An 18,973-nucleotide genomic window follows, 5' to 3' on the forward strand; every position below is an offset into this window, starting at 1 on the left:
AGAGAGGAAGAGCCCCTGGTTCCACTCCCTGCATAATAGCCAGGAGGGTGTTTTGGAAAGAGAAGTACTGCTAAAGACAGAGTCCATCACTGGATGTGGGTCCTGACCAGCCTTGGACCTGAAACAGAAAATTGCTCCAAGGTCACATCATACATCTCTTCGAGCAGTCTTTCTTTGTCTCCTATTATCACGCGATGGAAATCTCCTTTGTCAGGCCTTATAAACCTTTATGTTCTCGATTTGGCAAGGCTGGCCCCTGTTCCGCTGGGAATTCCACCACAGGTTCCCATGGTAGCCCTAAGGGTTGGCAAAAATTGTCCCATTGCATCCTTTGTTTCTGCCCACTAGGCAGAGAAAAGGGACATGAATGTGTTTCGTTTGCCTGGAAACACTGGTGTCCCGGCAATTACAGCAACAATTTCTTTGCGCACATTGCAAAGAGGCTCAGCCCAAAGTACTTGGAAAAAACAGGAACTTGAACAGCAGAACAACACGCAGTCTGGGTTCAATCACTGGTTTCTAATCAGGGATGTTCAGTTATCTTAGTTTTTCAACCAAACAAGAAGGGTTAGAAACAATTTACCCAGGGCCAGAGAGATGGCTCAGAGGTTAAAAGCACTGGCTACTCTTACAGTGGATCTGGGGTTCAATTCCCAGCATCCACATAGTAGGTTACAACTCCAACACCTACGTGGCATCTCATAACCGTCTATACTTTAGTTCTAGGGAATCTAACACCCTCTTCTGGCCTGTGTGGGCACAAGACACACACATTGTGCATATACATGCAAGCAAAACACCCACACACATTAAATAAAAATAAATTCAAACAAGAAACAATTCACTCAAACTGTTCCTGACACATCTGGAACTTCTTTTGAATGGGTTGAGGAACCTCCCAAATTTACCGAGTTTTAAAATCAGTATAATTTGTGGGAATCAATCCAACTGGATTGAACTCTTCTGTGTTTTCTTTTGGGGAAAAAATGGTGGGCAAATTGCATGACTGTTGTGACTTTCAAAGGTGTTTTCTACTGAGAAACGCAAACAAGCTGCTTTGAATCAGAGAGGGTAAGCACACTCCTTGAACTCCAACTTACAGTGACTTAGAAAAGACAGGGGCTCTCTGTGTAACAGCCTTAGCTGTGCTGGAACTCTTTCTGTGGAACAGACTGGCCTCAAACTCACAAAGATTCGCCTGCCTCTGTCTCCCAAGTGCTGAGATTAAAGGCGTGCATCACCATCGCCTGGCAGAAGTGTGTTTTCATTGTTATTCCTACACTAGTTTCTAGAGCAAGTCCTGTTTTTCAGTATAATCTTCAAACAACTGCCCTTCCTCCCTCTGCCCACCAAATATTTACAGGCCACAGTTCTTCTGTGTCATATGGCAACACATTTGACTTTGTGTGAGTTTGAATAGACTTCACGGAGACAGTGAATGGAACTAAAGGCACAGAGGGTGGGCAGAAAAGCCAAAGGTCTCCTAGGTGTCCTGGAGCAGGCAGAAGCATGTGGGGGGGGGGGGTGAACTGAGGATTCCGGGAAATGGAATGCAGAGGCCATCCAGGTACAAGGTATCTGTGGGCATGGGAGCCGGTTGACTTTGACCCTGAGGCGGACTGACATCTGATGCTGGATGGAGAACAGGCTGGGGATGGGGAGGAGGTGTGACCCAAAATGACAAGAGGGGATCAAATTCCAGGTAGATATGGAAGAGCCAATCCATCCCATTTGCGATCAGTACTGTGGGCTATTTAGACCATCAGGGAGAAAGGTCTAGAAGCAACATCACGTTTTCTTTTAGATATGATGGACAGATACAATGGCATGGAAAAGCAGAAGAGACTGATCTAGGGCAGCAGCTCAGGCTGGCCACATCCACTAACAGTCCTAAAAGGCAGTACTTCTACCATACCCCGTGAGAGGGAGCTTGGTGGTGTGTCCAGCCTTTGTCTCTGAAGGTAACTCCAGCCCTATAAATTCTCAGGTCCTTTTTCATTTTACCCATGTATCCCCAGCAACACACCCAAGAGGAAGCCTTTATGACAGGCCTCCAAATGTTTAAGGAAAGAAATGTTCTCTCCCATTCTCTCAAGAAGAGTGTAAATTAAACTCACAGATCTGATGTAGTTAAAAAAAAATTTAAAAATCTAATCTAGAACTAAACCAGACCCCTAACTAATTCAACAGAACACATCTCGTTTATGACATGAACATACAGAGGAGGAGACTCAGGAGACTAACATAGCAGGGAAATTCTTGATAAGGGTTTGTGTTTTATTTCATCTTGAGATGGGGTCTCACCATGTAACCCTGGTAGGCCTAGAACTAATTATGTAAACCAGACTGGCCTGGAATTCACAGAAATCTGCCTGCTTCTTCCTCCAAACTACTGGGATTAAAGGTGTGGGCCACCACCCCCTGATAAATTTTAAAAACAGAAATCATCCAGATTTGACTATCTAGGACCAAGTGAAATGAGATCAGTAACAGAAACTCTCTAGTCATATGCAAACATGCCTTAAAAAAAAAACAACAAAAAACCAGCAACAGCAAAATAAAACATCCTATATGGTCAAGAAAACCACACACACCCACAAAAAGGAAATTGTAACTCAAATTATGTAAAATGCATGTTAACCAAAATTTAAACAGAAATCTATAATTTAAAAATAATTACTTTAAAAAAACACAAAAGAAAACCATTTCACAGGCTGGGGATATAGCACAGTTAAAGCAATGTTTGCCAAGCATGCCAGGCTGTGGATGGCTAGCACCACATAAAACAGTGTGGTAGCACAGGCCTGTAAGTTCTGGGTTTGGGAGATCGAGACAGGAGAATCAGGACTGCAAAAGCATCCTTAGCTACATCGCCAGTTCACAGGCAGTCTAGGTATATAGTGTACCCCCACCCCCAAAAACAAAATCCTCAAAAAAAAACTGGAATAGAGGGGGCATCTGTCTTTGTAGAATTTCTACAAAATCACTCCTAAGATCACACTCGGTAGGGAAATTCTTCACCTTTCTTTGCTTTGTTTGTTTTTTTGTTTGTTTTCGTGGGTTTTATTTTTAATTTTTTTGTCTCTGTTTTTCAAGACAGGTTTTTTCTGTGTAACAATCCGAGCTGTCTTGCTATCATGAACTCATTTTGTAGACCAGGCTGGCCTCGAACTCACAGAGATCTGCTTGCCTCTCGAGTGCTGGGATTAAAGGCATGTGCCGCCACCACCACCACAGCTGGGCCTCATTTTTTACTTAAGTGGACTGAGCAGAAAAGCCCTCCCCAGCTTCATGCCGCATCCATCCGGCCTGAAGTCCCGCCCCCCCTACAGTCAGGACACTGCGCATGTCAAGTCTCTTTGGCCTCCACGAGGCCCTCGGGGCTCCCTCACGTGCTAACCGTCAAACTCGCCTTGCTAACGGTCGTGGCTCACGGCATATGCAAGGATCCTATTGGCTGAGTCCTAGGACAGGCAGGCGCAGGCGCAGACACAACAAGCCTATTGGCTGAGTTCTAGGGGCGCTTGCGTAGTGGCCAATGGGCGGGGCTGTGGCGTGCAAGCTCCTGGGGCCGAGGTGGAAGCTGAGTGGGTGCCATGCTACGCCTCGCAGCCAAGTTGGTGTCCTTCTTCTGGAGGAGGGAGGACCTCCCCGAGGAGGAGGTCAGGCAACTGGGGCCGGAGCTGTTGGAAGGTAAGGGCTCGAGGAGCCCCCAGCAGGAAGCCCTTCGGCAGGTCTGGGAGGTGGGGAGGGCTGTGACCCCTTAGGGTCATGCTAGGGTGCCTTCTTTGGTGTTCCCCTCTTTCTGTGTGGCCCAAGAACAGGCCTTTAGAGGCAAAGGTTGGCTCATGCTTCTTGGTTTTGGTTTTGGTTTTTCAAGACAGGGTTTCTCTGTGTAGTCCTGGCTGTTCTGGATCTCACGCTGTAGACCAGGCTGGCCTCGAGCTCACAGAGATGTGCCTGCCTCTGCCTCCTGAGTGCTGGACTAAAGGCGTGCCTTATTACTCTTGGGTCGCTGCCACTGGCTTCCTCGTTCTCCCCAAAAGGAGTTGCTGAGCGCAGCATGATAAAGGCCTGTATGTAGGTGTGCTAATGTGCAAAATGTAACATGCGGAAATAACGCTATCCTTCCAAAGAAATGGCTCTCAGCCTATGGCTCGCCACCCCGAGGGAGGTCACATATCCGATATTTACATTATGGTTCGCAATGGTAACAAAATTACAGTTATGAAGTAGCAATGAAATAATGTTATGGTGGGGGTCACCACGGCATGAGGAGCTGTATTAAAGGGCCACAGCATGAGGAAGGACAAGAACAGAGGCTTTCAGCCACAGCTTGATCCGGTTTTCATGAGGCACTGGCTCCACAGGTGTCCTGTGGCCTGGGGGCTGAGAATTTAATTGCCAGTGAGAGGTCAGGGAAAGGTGTAATGGGGACTCAGAGGTGGTGGCTGCAGCTCCAGCCCACGCTGGATCACTGGCTGGCCGGGTCTCTCTCCTCTCCTTGAGGAGATGCACTTTGGTGGGCCCTCACTGCTGCGTTTGCAGCCTTGCGCTCATAGGCTGTGTCTAAGGTGGCGATGAGATGGTAACAGATAGCGCATGTCTAGGCCTCCTCGGATGCCCACGTACACCTGATCATGTACAGGGCACCCTAGCCTGTGCTAGCCACTCACAAATCTGCACGCTGTGCGTGTATTCTGTCATTTAATTATCCAACAGCTGTCATGTAGTGATAGCTACTGCCTTCATTTCATAGGTGGTAGCTGGCGTGTAAAGGGTTAAGGGCCGCGTCAGGGTTACACGTGGTAGAAGCGCTAGAGTCAAGCCAGGCAGCCTAAGTTTGGAGTCAAAGCTCTCCCTGCTTTCACTGCCTGTGTCCCTCAGAACCTAGGATCCTGTCTTCAAAATCACTCTTTCAAACGTACTTCAATGGCTGCTTCTTCAGTTCTCAAATCCAGTCAATAAGTTCCTGTCCCCATGGATACCCATACTTTGCCCTTTTCCGTATAGTTTAATTGTAGTAGGATTTGACTTTTTAAAATTGTGTGTGTGTATGAGAGAGAGAGAGAGAGAGAGAGAGAGAGAGAGAGAGAGAGAGAGAGAGAGAGAACGAACGAACAAGCGCACTCTATGGGTGTGGTAGCTACAGAGGCCGGAAGAAGGTATGAGATCCTCAGGGGCTACAGATGGTTATGACACTCCACCGCACCCCCTGTGGGTGCTAGGCACTGAACTTGGGTCCTCTGGAAGAAGAGCGAGCCCTAAGCCACTGAGCCATTCTCTCTGGCTCTGGGATTATCTTTTGTTATTAATGTAACCTCGTTGCTCACTTGTCCCAGGTGATACCAGGTTGAAAACTGTGCAGGGCGTTGTGACAAGATACTGCAGTGATTATGGCATGATTGATGATCTGATCTACTTTTCCAATGATGCTGTGACCAGCAAAGTCCTTCTGAATGTTGGGCAGGAGGTTATTGCCGTTGTTGAAGAAAACAAGGTGTCGAATGGACTGAAAGCAATCAGGGTGAGTCTTAGCTTGCTAGGAGCAGTTACCCTTCACCGTGACTCTCAGACATGGCCCAGCCAAGAAGGCCGTGGTGAAGTGTGCCTGGGAGGGACAGCTTTTGTCCATTATAGAGATTTCTGTTTTAAAACACAAATAATGGTAATGGCGAATAATTCAGACATAGAAATTTGTAATTCAGAAAACAAAGTTTTCCTATAAATTTATACTGTGTCACCTATTCTTTAATGTTTATTTAAAATTTCTCCAGTGTTTTAAAAATAATTGTTTAAAATTATAAAGATCGGCCATCCTAGCACTTGGAAAGTAGAGGCAGGCAGATCTTTGTGACTTCTAAAGCAACCTGGTTTACATAGTGAGCTCCAGGCCAGCCAAGGCTTCCTAGTGAGACCCTGTCTCAAACAAAGACAAAACAACAGCAACAAAACATTTGATTATCAAAATGATCAGTGGCTTTTATTCAGCAATTTTCTTTTTTATATAAAAATAGTTCTTTGATAGCATAAAGTCTTAGAAGTAGAATTGATAGATTAAAGTATACAAAATGATCAAATTAATATTAAATTAGCAACATTGTATCAACTTGTTTACATGGATGTTAGGATCTGCACTCTAGACCTGATGATAACAGTGCAGGAATTCTTAACCACTAGCTCTCAACATTATTGCTGATTTTGTTACATAGTTTCATTTAGTGTAATTACATGTTTAAGTTTTTCATCTTTGTCTCCTTGACTGTTGATTCCTAAGTATTCTTTTAAAAAAAAAATGGAGCTTCTTTTAAAACCTAAGCTAGCCTTGAGTTCACAATCTTCTGTCTTAGCCACCCAAGTGCTAGTATTACCACATCCAGCTTCTTTTTGAAGTTTAATTTCTATTTTGTATTCTTTATTGTAAGAACATAGAAACAAAACAAATTGTTTGACTGGTACCTTGTCAAATTCAGTTAATAGCTTTAATCACTTGGTTTTTTCTTTTAAGAATGTGAAATCTTTAGGAATTTATACATGCATCTGTGAACAAAGATAATTTTCTAATTTTTTAATTTGGATATAACCTTTAGTTTCTTTTTCTTACCTAATTTTTTTGGTGAGGACTTTTAGTACAGTGTTGAATAGACACGAGGAGAGTGGACACCCTCGCCTATTTCCTGATAGTGGAGGAAAGCATTTCATCATCCATCATTGGGCGACGCTAACCATGGCATGTTCCTTTATTTATGTTCCTTTACTGTGCTGGAAAAGTTCCCTTTTTATTCCTGCTTCGTTGTTTGTATTGCAAAGGATTGCTGAGATTTTTTGTTTGTTTTAGACAGAATTTCGCTATGTATACTTGGCTGCCCTGGAACTTGCTATGTAGACCACATTGACCTCCAAAACATCTACCTCCTTCTGCATCCTGAATGCTAGGAGTAAAGGTGTGTGCCACTACTCCCAGCCTGAAAATTTTTAAATATAAAATTATTGTGGCATCTATTCCTTGCATGGTGACAATTTTTATAAAGACATTAAAATTTTTGAGTTTTTTTTTTAATTTGTGTATGGATGTTTTGCCTGCACATATGTCTGTTTACCTTGTGTGTGCAGTGCATGACAAGGCCAGAAGAGGGCATCAGATCCCCTGGAACTGGCGTTACAGATGGTTATTTGTAACATGATTAATAAAAGCCCAGAGACAGAAATTGGGGTTCAGCCTGAAGGCTAGAAAAACAAAACAGCCAGCCACTGGCTCTTACCTCTACCTCAGTCTGAAATGGTGATCCTGCCTCCAGGAATCTCAGAATGAGACTGTGTGAGAGCTGTCTCCTCACTTCTTATATTCCTCTCTAGGGCTGGGATTAAAGGCGTGCACCACTACTGCCAGGTGTCTGTGGCACACTAGTGTGGCTACTGGGATTAAAGGTGTGTGCCCCCACTGCTTGATGTGTAAGGCTGACCGGTGGAGCTGTTTTACTCTCTGATCTTCAGGCAAACTTTATTTATTAAAATACAAATGAAATACAGTTATTGCTATGTAGGTTGTGGGAATTGAACCCGGGTCCTGAAAGAACAATCAGTGCTCTTAACTGTTTAGCCATCTCTTAGTCCCAAGACACTTTTATACAAGTTTGCTATATGCTTTGGCCATATTAGATCCCATCCTTCCTTTCTTCCCTATCCTAGAAGGTTTGAATTTTATCAAGTGATTTTTATACATCAATGGAAATATTCACTTAATTTTTTTCTTTCTCTTATCAGTGTGATATGTTGACTGAATTTTAAATGTTTAACTACTTCTGCAGTCTGGGATAAACCATATTTGTTCGTGGTATATATTCCTTATATGCCGTTACATTCATTTTGCTAATACGTTCTTGAATATTTTTCTGTTTATTCAAAAGGAATTGCTATACAGATGTCTCCAAAAGTATGTTATATTCTGAAACCCATGGTGGCCAGAAGTACAGGCAAAGCTCCCCCCACTTTTTATTGATTTTTATTGAGCTCTACATTTTTCTCTGCTCCCCTCCCTGCCTCTCCCCCACCCCTTCAGCCCTCTCCCAAGGTCCCCATGCTCCCAATTTACTCAGGAGAGCTTGTCATTTTCTACTTCCCATGTAGATTAGATGGGATTGTGATTTGTAGTCTGGTTTTCTTTGCTTTATGTTTAAAAACCACTTATGAGTGAGTACATGTGATAACTGTCTTTCTGTGTCTGGGTTACCTCACTCGAAATGATGTTTTCTAGCTCTGTTCATTTGCCTGCAAAATTCAAGATGTCATTATTTTTTTCTGCTGTATAGTACTCCATTGTGTACTACACAATGTACCACATTTTCCTTATTCACTCTTTGGTCGAGGGTCATTTAGGTTGTTTCCAGGTTCTGGCTATGACAAACAAAGCTGCTATGAACATAGTTGAGCACATGTCCTTGTGGCATGATTGAGCATCCTTTGGATATATACCCAAAAGTTGTATTACTGGGTCTTGAGGAAGGTTGTTTCCTAATTTTCTGAGAAATCTCCACACTGACATCCAAAAGGGTTGTACCAGCTTGCCTTCCCACCAGCAATGCACAAGTATTCCCTTTTCTCCACAACCTCTCCAGCATAAGTTGTCATCAGTGTTTTTGATCTTGGCCATTCTTATAGGTGTAAGATGGAATCTCAGAGTTGTTTTGATTTGCATTTCTCTGATGACTAAGGATGTTGAACATTTTCTTAAGTATCTTTCAGCCATTTTAGATTCCTCTGTTGAGAGTTCTCTGTTTAGGTCTGTACTCCATTTTTTTACTGGATTATGTGATCTTTTGGTGTCCAGTTTCTTGAGTTTTTTGTATATTTTGGAGATCAGACCTCTGTCTGATGTGGGGTTAGAGAAGATTTTTTTTAAATATTTATTTATTTATTATGTATACAATACTATGTCTGTGTATATGTCTGCAGGCCAGAAGAGGGCACCAGACCTCATTACAGATGGTTGTGAGCCACCATGTGGTTGCCGGGAATTGAACTCAGGACCTTTGGAAGAACAGGCAATGCTCTTAACCACTGAGCCCATCTCTCCAGCCCTAGTGAAGATCTTTTTTATTCTGTAGGCTGTCGTTTTGTCTTGTTGACCATGTCTTTTGCTTTACAGAAGCTTTTCAGTTTCAGGAGGTCCCATTTATTAATTGTTTCTCTCAGTGTCTGTGCTGCTGGGGTTATATTTAGGAAGTAGTCTCCTATGCCAATGCATTCAAGTGTACTTCCCACTTTCTCTTCTATGAGGTTCAGTGTGGCTGGCTTTATGTTGAGGTCTTTGATCCATTTGGACTTGAGTTTTGTGCATGGTGATAGATGTGGGCCTATTTTCATTCTTCTCCATGTTGATAATCCAGTTATGCCAGCAACAGGCGAAGCTTTTAAGGAGTGACTGGCTCATGCGAGCTTATGTGTAAGATTCATGTCCTTCTAAAGGACTCTCCAGGAGCTGTCAGTAGGAGTGCTTGTTGCTCCTGTAGGGGACATACTTTGGGTCCCAGCACCCACATCAGCTGGCTTACAACTGTTACTCCGGTGGATCAGATTCTGCCTTCTGGCTTCCATGGGCAATTGCACACACACACGCACACACACACACACACACACACACACACACACACACAAAACTAAAAGAATTTTTTTTGAGACGGTATCAGTGTGTAGACTTGGTTGACCTGGGACTACTACGTAGACCAGGCAGGACTCTAATAGAGACTCATCTGCCTCTGTGTCCTGAATGCTGGAATTAAAACTATGCTCTACCACATCCAGCTTAATCTGGGTGTCTGTTTGTTTTAATTCTTTTTTTACAAAGTGCCTTCATGAGGCACTTTCTGTGAATCAGGAAGCAAATCTCTCTAAGACACTGAACCCTGTTCTTGAACACTGTACCTGTTCTTGAACGCCCCAGTCCTGCCTGTAATTTGTTTCTTATTCTTCTTTATAATGATGTAAAGAGTCACTCATTTGTCTTACAGGTGGAAGCTGTCTCTGATAAATGGGAAGATGATAACAAAAACTCTAGCAAAGGGTTGGCAGACTCCAGACCCAGAGTGCTGATTGGCTGTGTGACTTCCATGTTGGAAGGTGCTGGTTACATAAGCCAGACCACATACTTCTCTCTGGAGAGTGTGTGTGAAGGTAGCTAAATGGATTTCTGTTTCATATTTAAGATTAAATGTTCTCTTTTAGTAATTTTTATGTATTAAGTTTGAATTGACTACATGTATTATTGAAACAGTCATGTTTCAGAATGGCTGCCAGGTGTTGGCCTCACACAGGGGTTCTTGAATGTTGGGTAGACTTTGGATTGGGGGGGATCATGATTTAAACTCTGCTTTTACTTATTTTGTATTTATCTCTCAAACACATTCACTGGTCACTAATACAAGAATAGTATGTTGTGCCAGGTGGTGGTGGCACACGTACTGGGGAGGCAGAGGCAGGCAGATCTCTGTGAGTTCAAGGCTAGTCTACAAGAGCTAGTTCCAGGACAGGCTTCAAAGCTACAGAGAAACCTATCTTGAAAAAACAAAAACCAACCAACCAAACAAACAAACAAACAAAAAAAGTGTGTTGCTAATATAGGAGCAGTATATTGGTCTAAGAAATGTTCTTTTTGTTTGTTGAGACCGGGTTTCACATTGTAGACCAGGATAGAGCTTGCAGTGATCTCCCTTTCCTGCCAAAGTCTCCTGAGTGCTTGGTCTGACTACAGGTTTGAGACATTACACGTGGTTACGAATAGTTCTAAGATACTTTGCATTCATTAAAGTAAGACTTGGATCACCTTGCATTTTTTTTTCATTTTCCATTTTTAGTTACATTTGTTTCTAGCCAAGCTAAATTTTTACTTTTGTACCTAAAGAAATAATTTGCTCTTGTCATTCACTAAGTTTAATTCTGTGTATGCTAACAACAGCTGTCTAGTAGTGTAGTAGCGTAGTGTCCAGTAGCTAGTCATTGGAGACCTCGGGCCAAAAGGTGTGCCCACTGCAAACTGGAAGGGAATTGGAACCGTTACCATGGGAGTGACTTCTGAGCTGTCAAGCAGCACTAGGCTGACGTGTCAAAAGATGAGGGATCAGTGGCACCTATAGCCTGGGTGCCACTCTCACTGGACCTGTGGTTCCCAAAATGAAATTGGCAGGTGCTATTGGGGATTTTGAAGAAGGCTGTCTGTGATTGTTTAGACCCCTCAGCCATGCCAACTGGAAGCCATCCCCAGTGCAGCCTTGATGGGAGATGTATTTCACACTGCGGCCATGGGTTATGTTGAGCGAATCTTTCTGGAATAAGCACTCTGACACCAGTGGCAGTCAGAAGAGTGATGTCACTAGTGACCCGAAACCAGGATAATTCCTGAAAGGCCTCAGTATCGGCTCCAGTTTATATTTTCATTTTAGACTTTAAAACCACAAGGTAGGAGGCGTGGGGGCAGGGTGTCATGATTTTACAGAAGTGTATATGGCAGTCAGCAGGTTGGTAAGGGCAACAACTGATTGTTTCAGCTCTTTCTCCAGGTCATCCTGCTCAAGGTAGCAAGTGAAGTCATGTTTAGAAATGGGCAGTAAAAACAGTGCTTTAATGATGCCTCTGAATGAGCATCTAATAATTGGTCTTTTATGCCTTGTTCTACCTCACTAGAGGTACAGAAGGTGTACCTGAGAGGTAAAGAGGCGTTTGGATTTTCTAACACAGAAAAACTCCGGTGAGGCAAAGGTTCTTCTGTAGGGTGAGAGGTGTGCTCAGAGATGTGAAATTTTCTACTAACATCATGATTGATAAAACCCAGTGACTATAGCAAAATAACATCCTTGAAAGGAATACAATGTGAAAGACTGGGTAAGATCCCAAAGCATGGGGTCCAAATAGTAGTAGACTAAGAGGCTTTCCAGGACTCTAGCACCAGACACAGCCCAGCGAGGTCCGCCTGGCTCACATTCCTTCTCGTTAAAGCCACTACTTGAGTTGTTCTCATCTCTGATATTCCTGGGGTCTTGGTTTTTGCTTTTAAGACCTACACCTGAAGCTGGTCAGTTTGCTTAATGGGTAAAGGTAAAGGTGTATATTATGCATCCCTGGCACCCTGAGTATGAACCCTAGAATCTTGTATAGATGAAAGGAGAGAATTGACTCTACAGAGTTGTCCTCAAAGCTGAGGACACTGTTTCATAAATACACAGTACAAAATGGCAGAATTATGTTAAGGATTAGAAATTAGACTAATTAGAAATTAGTCTAATTCCAAGACTTCACATTCATTCTCTCCCTCCTTCCCTCCCTTCTTCCCTCCCTTCCTGTCTCCCTTTCTCTCCCTCACCCTCCCTCACCACACCTAGATTTTATGTGATTTTAACACAGGTCATCTTGCATATGCAGTCTTCACAGCCCAGGTTCTTTGGGATTTTATTCTGGTTTTGGTTTTGTTATTGTTTTGTTTTTGTCTAAGCCCTGGATAACTTAGAACTCTCTGTGTAGACCAGGCTGGCCTTGAACTCACAGAGATCTACCTGCCTCTGCTTTCTGTGTGTTATGACTTAAGGTGTGCCCCACCATACCTGGTTAAAATATTTTTGATATGACAAAATATAGAGAGTAGATTTCATGGGGTTGGGGATCTGAGCTAACAGGCCTGACATGAGACTGACCACTGGGTTCTCTGTGCTTTTAGAGCAGTGTTCTCAGCCTGAGGGTTGTGACCCCTCAGTGATCGCATAGCAGATGTTTACGTTATGATTCATAAAAGCAGCAAATTAGAGTTATGAAGTAGCAATGAGATAATGTTATAGTTGGGGGTCACCACAGATAAGGAATTGTATTAAGGCGTCGTAGCATTAGGAAGGTTAGAGCCACTGTTTAGAGACTGGAGGGTGGTTGGTACCCAACACTCTGCTCCATTTAACTATGTGAGAGCATGGATTGCTTCAGGGTAAGGGGTTACATGAATTGGGTCATGACAGAGAAATGAGGGAAGGTGGACCAGAAATTATTTCAATGTGTCATGACTTCAGAGTGCACTGTACATTTGAATTTTACTGAAGCTTTTTCTTTGGCCATTCAGGCTTCCGCCCATGTAAGGGAGACTGGGTAGAGGCTGAGTACTGGATCAGACCAGGGACATGGAGCAGCGAGGCAATCTCAGTGAAGCCACTGCGGTACAAGCGTGTGGACAAGGTAATGTGCTGATGAGTGAGTTTCTGCCACAACTGCTGCCAGGGATTCTCCTTGATGCTGTAGTAAGCCTGCATAGATAAAGCTCAGTCCTAGCCTGTGTTTCATTAAGGAAGTAGATGTGGGGCTGGAGTGATGGCTCAGTGGTTAAGAGCACTGGCTATTCTTCCAGAGGACCTAGGGTTTTTGCCAGCACCCACATGGTGGCTCACAACTGTCTGTGAACTCCAGTTCCAAAGGATCTAGTGAACTCCCTCTTCTGATGTCCAAGGGCCCTGTGTGCACATGGTGCAGAAACATCCAGGCAAATCACCCACACAGAGAAAATAACTATTTTTAAAGGGAAGTAGAGGCAGCAGCATGCTTGTATAATTAAGACCTGGCTTACAGCATTTGCCTGGATGTGTTAAAGGTGTCTGGGAAAAAGCATATACATGAGAAATTGAGGGCCTTGGACTTCCTTGTCATCTGGCGATTTAGGGAATGACATGGGTTGTGGAAGCATTGAGTTTGCACTAGGGTGAGGCAGATGCTTGAACTGGACCATGATAGAGCAGTTGGGGAAAGATGTCAGCCACCACCAAAAATCTCTTTTTTAGCCTGAAAACTCCCAGGCTCGTGTGCATCCATGTTGTACTGGACTTTGCTGGCTTTGCAAGACCAGAGTGGGTTAGTCAGAGTAGAGAAATAAGTATTGAGAACTGTGTCCCTTGTGCATAGACACTTTGAAGCAATATTCAGCACTGCACTTGCAGGTTTGCATTTCCAGCCTGTGTGGGAGGAATGGGGTGATAGAGGACAGCATCTTCTTCAGCCTGAACTCTCTGAAGCTGCCGGAAGGGTACATACCAAGGAGGCACGACATTGTCAATGCTGTGGTGGTGGAGAGCAGCCAGTCATGCTACATCTGGAGAGCACTGTGCATGACCCCCGTGAAGAGGTGGTACCCAAACCATTCTTCTTTGGAAATAAAAAGGCCAATTTTAACTATATTTTTAAGAGTTGTAGTCAAATTCTGTCTAACGTTTCAGTCATTCATGGGTTGTGTATATATGATGCTTGTCCCATAAGATCATACCACCAGGCTGACAAGGTGGCTCAGCAGCTAAAAGTACTCATTGCCAAGGCTAATAGCCTGAGTTCAGTCCCTAGAACTAATATACTAGGAGAGAACTGACTCCCATAAGTTGTCCTCTGTCTTCCATGTGAGACATGACATTACGCGCGCGCGCGCGCGAGAGAGAGAGAGAGAGAGAGAGAGAGAGAGAGACGAGAGAGAGACGAGAGAGAGACTATAAGAGAAAGGTAGGTTTAAAATTTTCCTTAAAGAGTGTATCACATAGTGACATTGATTGTGGCCTGCTTAGGTCTTTGCAAGTATAGTGTGATATTGACACAAGCATACAGTCACCTGGTGACCCATTTCTCAGAACGTACTCCTGTTTTGAGCATGTGTGCTGTATTTTATTAAGCCAGAATAGTTGACATTCCAGGCCCTGTATTTACTGGTGGTTAAAAGAGTCTTCTTTGTGGTTGATTGAAGGTAGAATATTCAAGGGTCTCCTTTTATTTGCTTTTTAGACAGGGTCTCTATTATGTAGCTCTAGCTGTCCTGGAATTCTCTATGTATATCAGGCTGGTCTTAAACTCACAGAGATTCACCTAGTTCTGCCTCCTTTAGGTGTATTCCACTATGCTCAGCCCCAAGAATTCCTTAATCCTTATTCTTTTGGTAGTGATTGTCTTCCTTCATTTTCTGTTGCTGATGACACATTACCATAGATTGGGTCAGGTACAAGAGAATGAGGTTTATTTTGACTCTTTGCCTGGGTCCTTGATCAAGGGCTGCATCTAATGATGGGACTCCCTCCACCTCTCCCACCCAGCCTCAGTGCTAAGGATTGATGCCAGGGCCTTGTGCATTCTAGGAAAATGCTCTACCACTGAGCTATACCCCAGATCCAGAAATGGCCTTCTGGTCAGCAGAGTCCTGAGGTAGCACAAAGCATCACATGTTAAGAGAACCCTAGTTAAATTGGTTTATATAATGGACCCATTGGAGATAACCCATTACTCTGAGTTTAATCTATTCATGAGGACAGAGCCCTGGGATTCAGTCCCCAAAAGTGCTATCTGGACCCACCTCTTTGTTGCTTTACTTTGTTTTGTTTGGGTAGGGGCAGCATCCCACCTCTTCATAGTAGAGATTAAATTTCAGCATGAGTCTTGTTGTAATATGAGGGGGCCGGCTTGTTGGGGTTTCCGTCCCGCCCGGTACCCCACAGCCAGCAAACCCCAAAGAAAATCAACCACACAGAGAACTCTATAAGTTATAAAGCTGATTGGCCCATTAGGTCAGGCTACTTATTAGTTCTTATGACTTATCTTAACCCATTATTCTGATCTATGTTAGCCATACGGGCTCAGTACCTTTCTCAGCTGGGCAGGTTACATCCTGTCTCTTCGGTGGTCTGCGCAGGAGTGGCAGAGGGAGCTTTCTCCTCCCTAGCCTTTTCCTATTCTCATTGCCCCGCCTCTACTTCCTGTCTGGTTGATCTGCCTATACTTCCTGCCTGGCCAATCAGCGTTTTATTAAAATACATGATTGACAGAATACAGACAATTCTCTCGCACCATCTTGTAAAGGACAAATCATATTAAAACCATATAATAGTTGTCATTTTATAATTTTATTCTTTACTCACCTATTTTATTTGACAGGGTCTTAAGACAGCCTCAAACTTACTATGTAGCTGAGGATGGCCTTGAATTTTGATACTCTTGCCTCTGTCTCCTAAAACCTGGAATAAAGGGGCATATACAATCATACCATTTGGGGAGTGAACCCAGAGCTTTGTGTATGCTAAGTAAGCACTCTGTCCACTGAGCTACACATTTAGCCCAACTTTTATATGAAGTTTGTTGTTAAATTGTTTGTTTTAAACAATGTCTCACTATATGGTCCTGCTTGGCCTGGAGCTTCCTATATAGACCAAGCTGGCCTTGAACTCAGAAGGATCTGCCCCCTTTGCCTTTCAACTTCTGGGACTAAGGGCATGCACCAGCATATCTAACATCATTTTTTTTGTTTTAATCTGTTGTCCTTTCAATATGAAAAATATATATTGAGGGGTGGAGAATTGGCTCAGTGATTAAGAGCACTTGTTTTTGCAGAGGAGCCAGCTTTTTTTTTTTCAGCATCCTATGGCAAATCACAGCTCTCTGTAACTCGAGCCCCAGGGCATCTGATCCCTACCTCCTCTGACCTCCTTAAGTACCTGGCACATAAACAATCAGGCAGGCAAAACACTCCCAGCACAAAAGTAAATATATATATATATATATATATATATATATATATATATAATGTAGTAGGTTCTTTTGCTGTTATTGTTATCTTTCTTTCTTTGTTTCTGAGACAGGGTTTCTCTGTACAACATTAGTCCTGACTGTTCTGGCACTTGCTCTGTAGACCAGGCTGGCCTTGAACTCAGAGATCTGCCTGCCTCTGCCTTCCTAGTGCTGGGATCAAAGGTGGCCAACACTGCCTGGCAAAATTTTTTTGTTTGTTTGTGAGACAAGGTTTTTCTGTGTTGCCCTGGCTGTCCTGTAACTTTCTCTGTAGAACACGCTGGCCTTGAACTCAAAGAGATCTATCTATCTGCCTGCCCCTGCTTCCCAAGTGCTGGAATTAAAGGTGTGTGCCACCACCATTGCCTGACATAGTAGGTTATTACAGTGATTAGATATCCTATGTCTGAGTTTTTTCTGTACTTTATTTGCAACAGTGCCTGTCTTCTGGGCTTCCTTGTCTCTTGTTGCAATGACCACTAGTAGGCTCCCTTAGATGCCTTTCATTCTTCTAATCACGGTTCTGTTTCCTCCATGAAACACCAGTTAGTGCTTCGTCTACTTTTCTTCCCCACATCTAGCACCTAGTCCAGTGTCTGAGACAGCTCTGCCCCACACAAGCTGGTGGGCAGCACTTGTCTGATGGGGTGTAGAGGGTGGACTCACCTTGTGGGGCTAGAAATGATTCCACATCTTAATGCTGGAAGATACTTGTTTCTGGCTACTTGGAGCCCAGTTCTCTTATTCATGGGATCCTGATTACTTTCTGGAAGAAGAAACAAAACATGGCCCTCACTTCTCATTCTCTCACATGTTCATCTGCCAAGGCACAGAGTCCAGAGTAAAGCAGGCTAGTTTACTAACTGGGCCTCACCCTGGGGTCTTGATGGGCCTCAGCTCTATATCTGTTTCTCAGTCCTTCATACTCTGGTATTCTTCCCCATGGAGTTGGGGGCAATGCCCATGTATGACCAGTGGGCCTGACTAAGTCCATGAGTGTCACAGCCTCTTGAAGGGTTTATCTCCTTCATTCCACACATGCTGCCTCAATTCTTCTCTGAAAGCCATACATTTTGTTGTTGTTATTGTGTTATGTTTAGTTTTGTTTTATAGTAAGGTCTTGTTATGTAGCCCAGGCTGACCTATAACTAGCAGTCCTGTATCTGCTTCCTGAATACTACAGTTCATGCTGTAGCACATGTCCAGCCACCATGAATTCATGAAGTTCTGCTTCTGCTCCGTGACATGCCCAGTCTATCTTGACCATGGAGTGGAAGCTGCTGGGCCTAGGGAGCCAGGGCATGCTGCCCATTTCCATGCTTGGATCACAGAGCATGTGGACAAGAGGAAGCAAAGGATTCCTTTGTGAGAGAAAGAAGTTTATTTTCTGAAGAGCAAAATTTCTCCTTGAGTTGTTTTCACATACAGTCAGATATTGCTTAATACTGGATATATGTTCTGAGAAATATGTCACTGGTCAGGCAGCTTAGTGATTGTGCATATATCATAGAATACAGTTCTATAAGTATTGCTGTAGGCTACAAAGTAGCATACTGTTCCACATACTGCAGGCTGTTGTTGACCATCTAGACAAATGCAAGTGTAGAAAAGAACAATGAAATGTTTAAGTAGTGGGAATTTTTCATCTCCATCTTACTCTTACAGGACCAGTGCTAAGTATGCAGTCCTGTAATTAAAAGCAAAGAAAAATACTCCACATACAAGTTGGGGAGATCTCTGAATGCAAGGCCCTGTGTGTACCTCCTCTCCTCCTCCCAACATCCATCCACTGTAGGCTTTGAGGCAATGGAGAACAGAAATCTCAGCACTGTAACCTCTATGGGAATAGGTCAGATGCCACCTGTTTCACCCCTTGCTGGTAGCCTTTGAGGGACTTGTGATGCTCTTTTAGAAATTGTGGGACTTGTAGACTCCCTGACTGGCCTCTCTGTCATCTTATCAGGCAGTTGATCTCCAGGGAGGTGGGAGGAAGGTGAGGAAGAGCAGCTACGCTGCAGGGAGGCTTCAGCACCTTGACACTGTTGGGTGTTCTTCAGAGACCCTGCCGCTGTTTCTGAGGCCCCTCAAGATCCCTATGGAGCCCTCTTATTGCAAAACAAAGGTGATATTGAAGTTACGAGAATGACCAGTTTTGGAACATTGAAGGAGGGAGAAAGCAAGGCAATGGTGATCTGGATAGAGTAAGTATGCCCTGGAGATTCAAGTAAAAGGAGCGGGTACAAGTTGCTTTTAAACTGTGATTTAAGGTATCTGTAAAAACTGTATGGTGCCTTTTATTTTTTCCTCTGAAAGTCTATAAAAATCTTACTCCTTGGCCTGGTGAGTTGCCTCACTGGGTAAAGGCACTTGCTGTGCATGCTGAGAAACCTAATTCAGGCCTCCAAACCCATGTAAAGGA

At 43.6% G+C, this 18,973-nt stretch overlaps 1 protein-coding gene across 2 annotated transcripts in view; it reads left to right on the forward strand.

The window, feature by feature from the left end:
* The first annotated feature begins 3,552 nt into the window (after positions 1–3,552).
* Positions 3,553–18,973, forward strand: part of Mov10l1 (Mov10 like RNA helicase 1) — a 73,196-nt gene continuing 57,775 nt past the window's right edge. For both annotated transcript variants that reach the window (XM_048444892.3, XM_085678857.2), the window contains exons 1-6: positions 3,553–3,693; positions 5,343–5,527; positions 10,008–10,170; positions 13,094–13,206; positions 13,959–14,143; positions 18,612–18,755. In XM_048444892.3, the coding sequence (XP_048300849.1) occupies positions 3,597–3,693; positions 5,343–5,527; positions 10,008–10,170; positions 13,094–13,206; positions 13,959–14,143; positions 18,612–18,755 (887 nt within the window). In that variant the 5' untranslated portion in view covers positions 3,553–3,596. The remainder of the gene's footprint in view (positions 3,694–5,342; positions 5,528–10,007; positions 10,171–13,093; positions 13,207–13,958; positions 14,144–18,611; positions 18,756–18,973) is intronic.

The sequence above is a fragment of the Myodes glareolus genome, chromosome 19 (genome assembly GCF_982192425.1).
Source record: "Myodes glareolus chromosome 19, mMyoGla1.1, whole genome shotgun sequence".
NCBI classification, from domain to species: Eukaryota; Metazoa; Chordata; class Mammalia; order Rodentia; family Cricetidae; genus Myodes; species Myodes glareolus.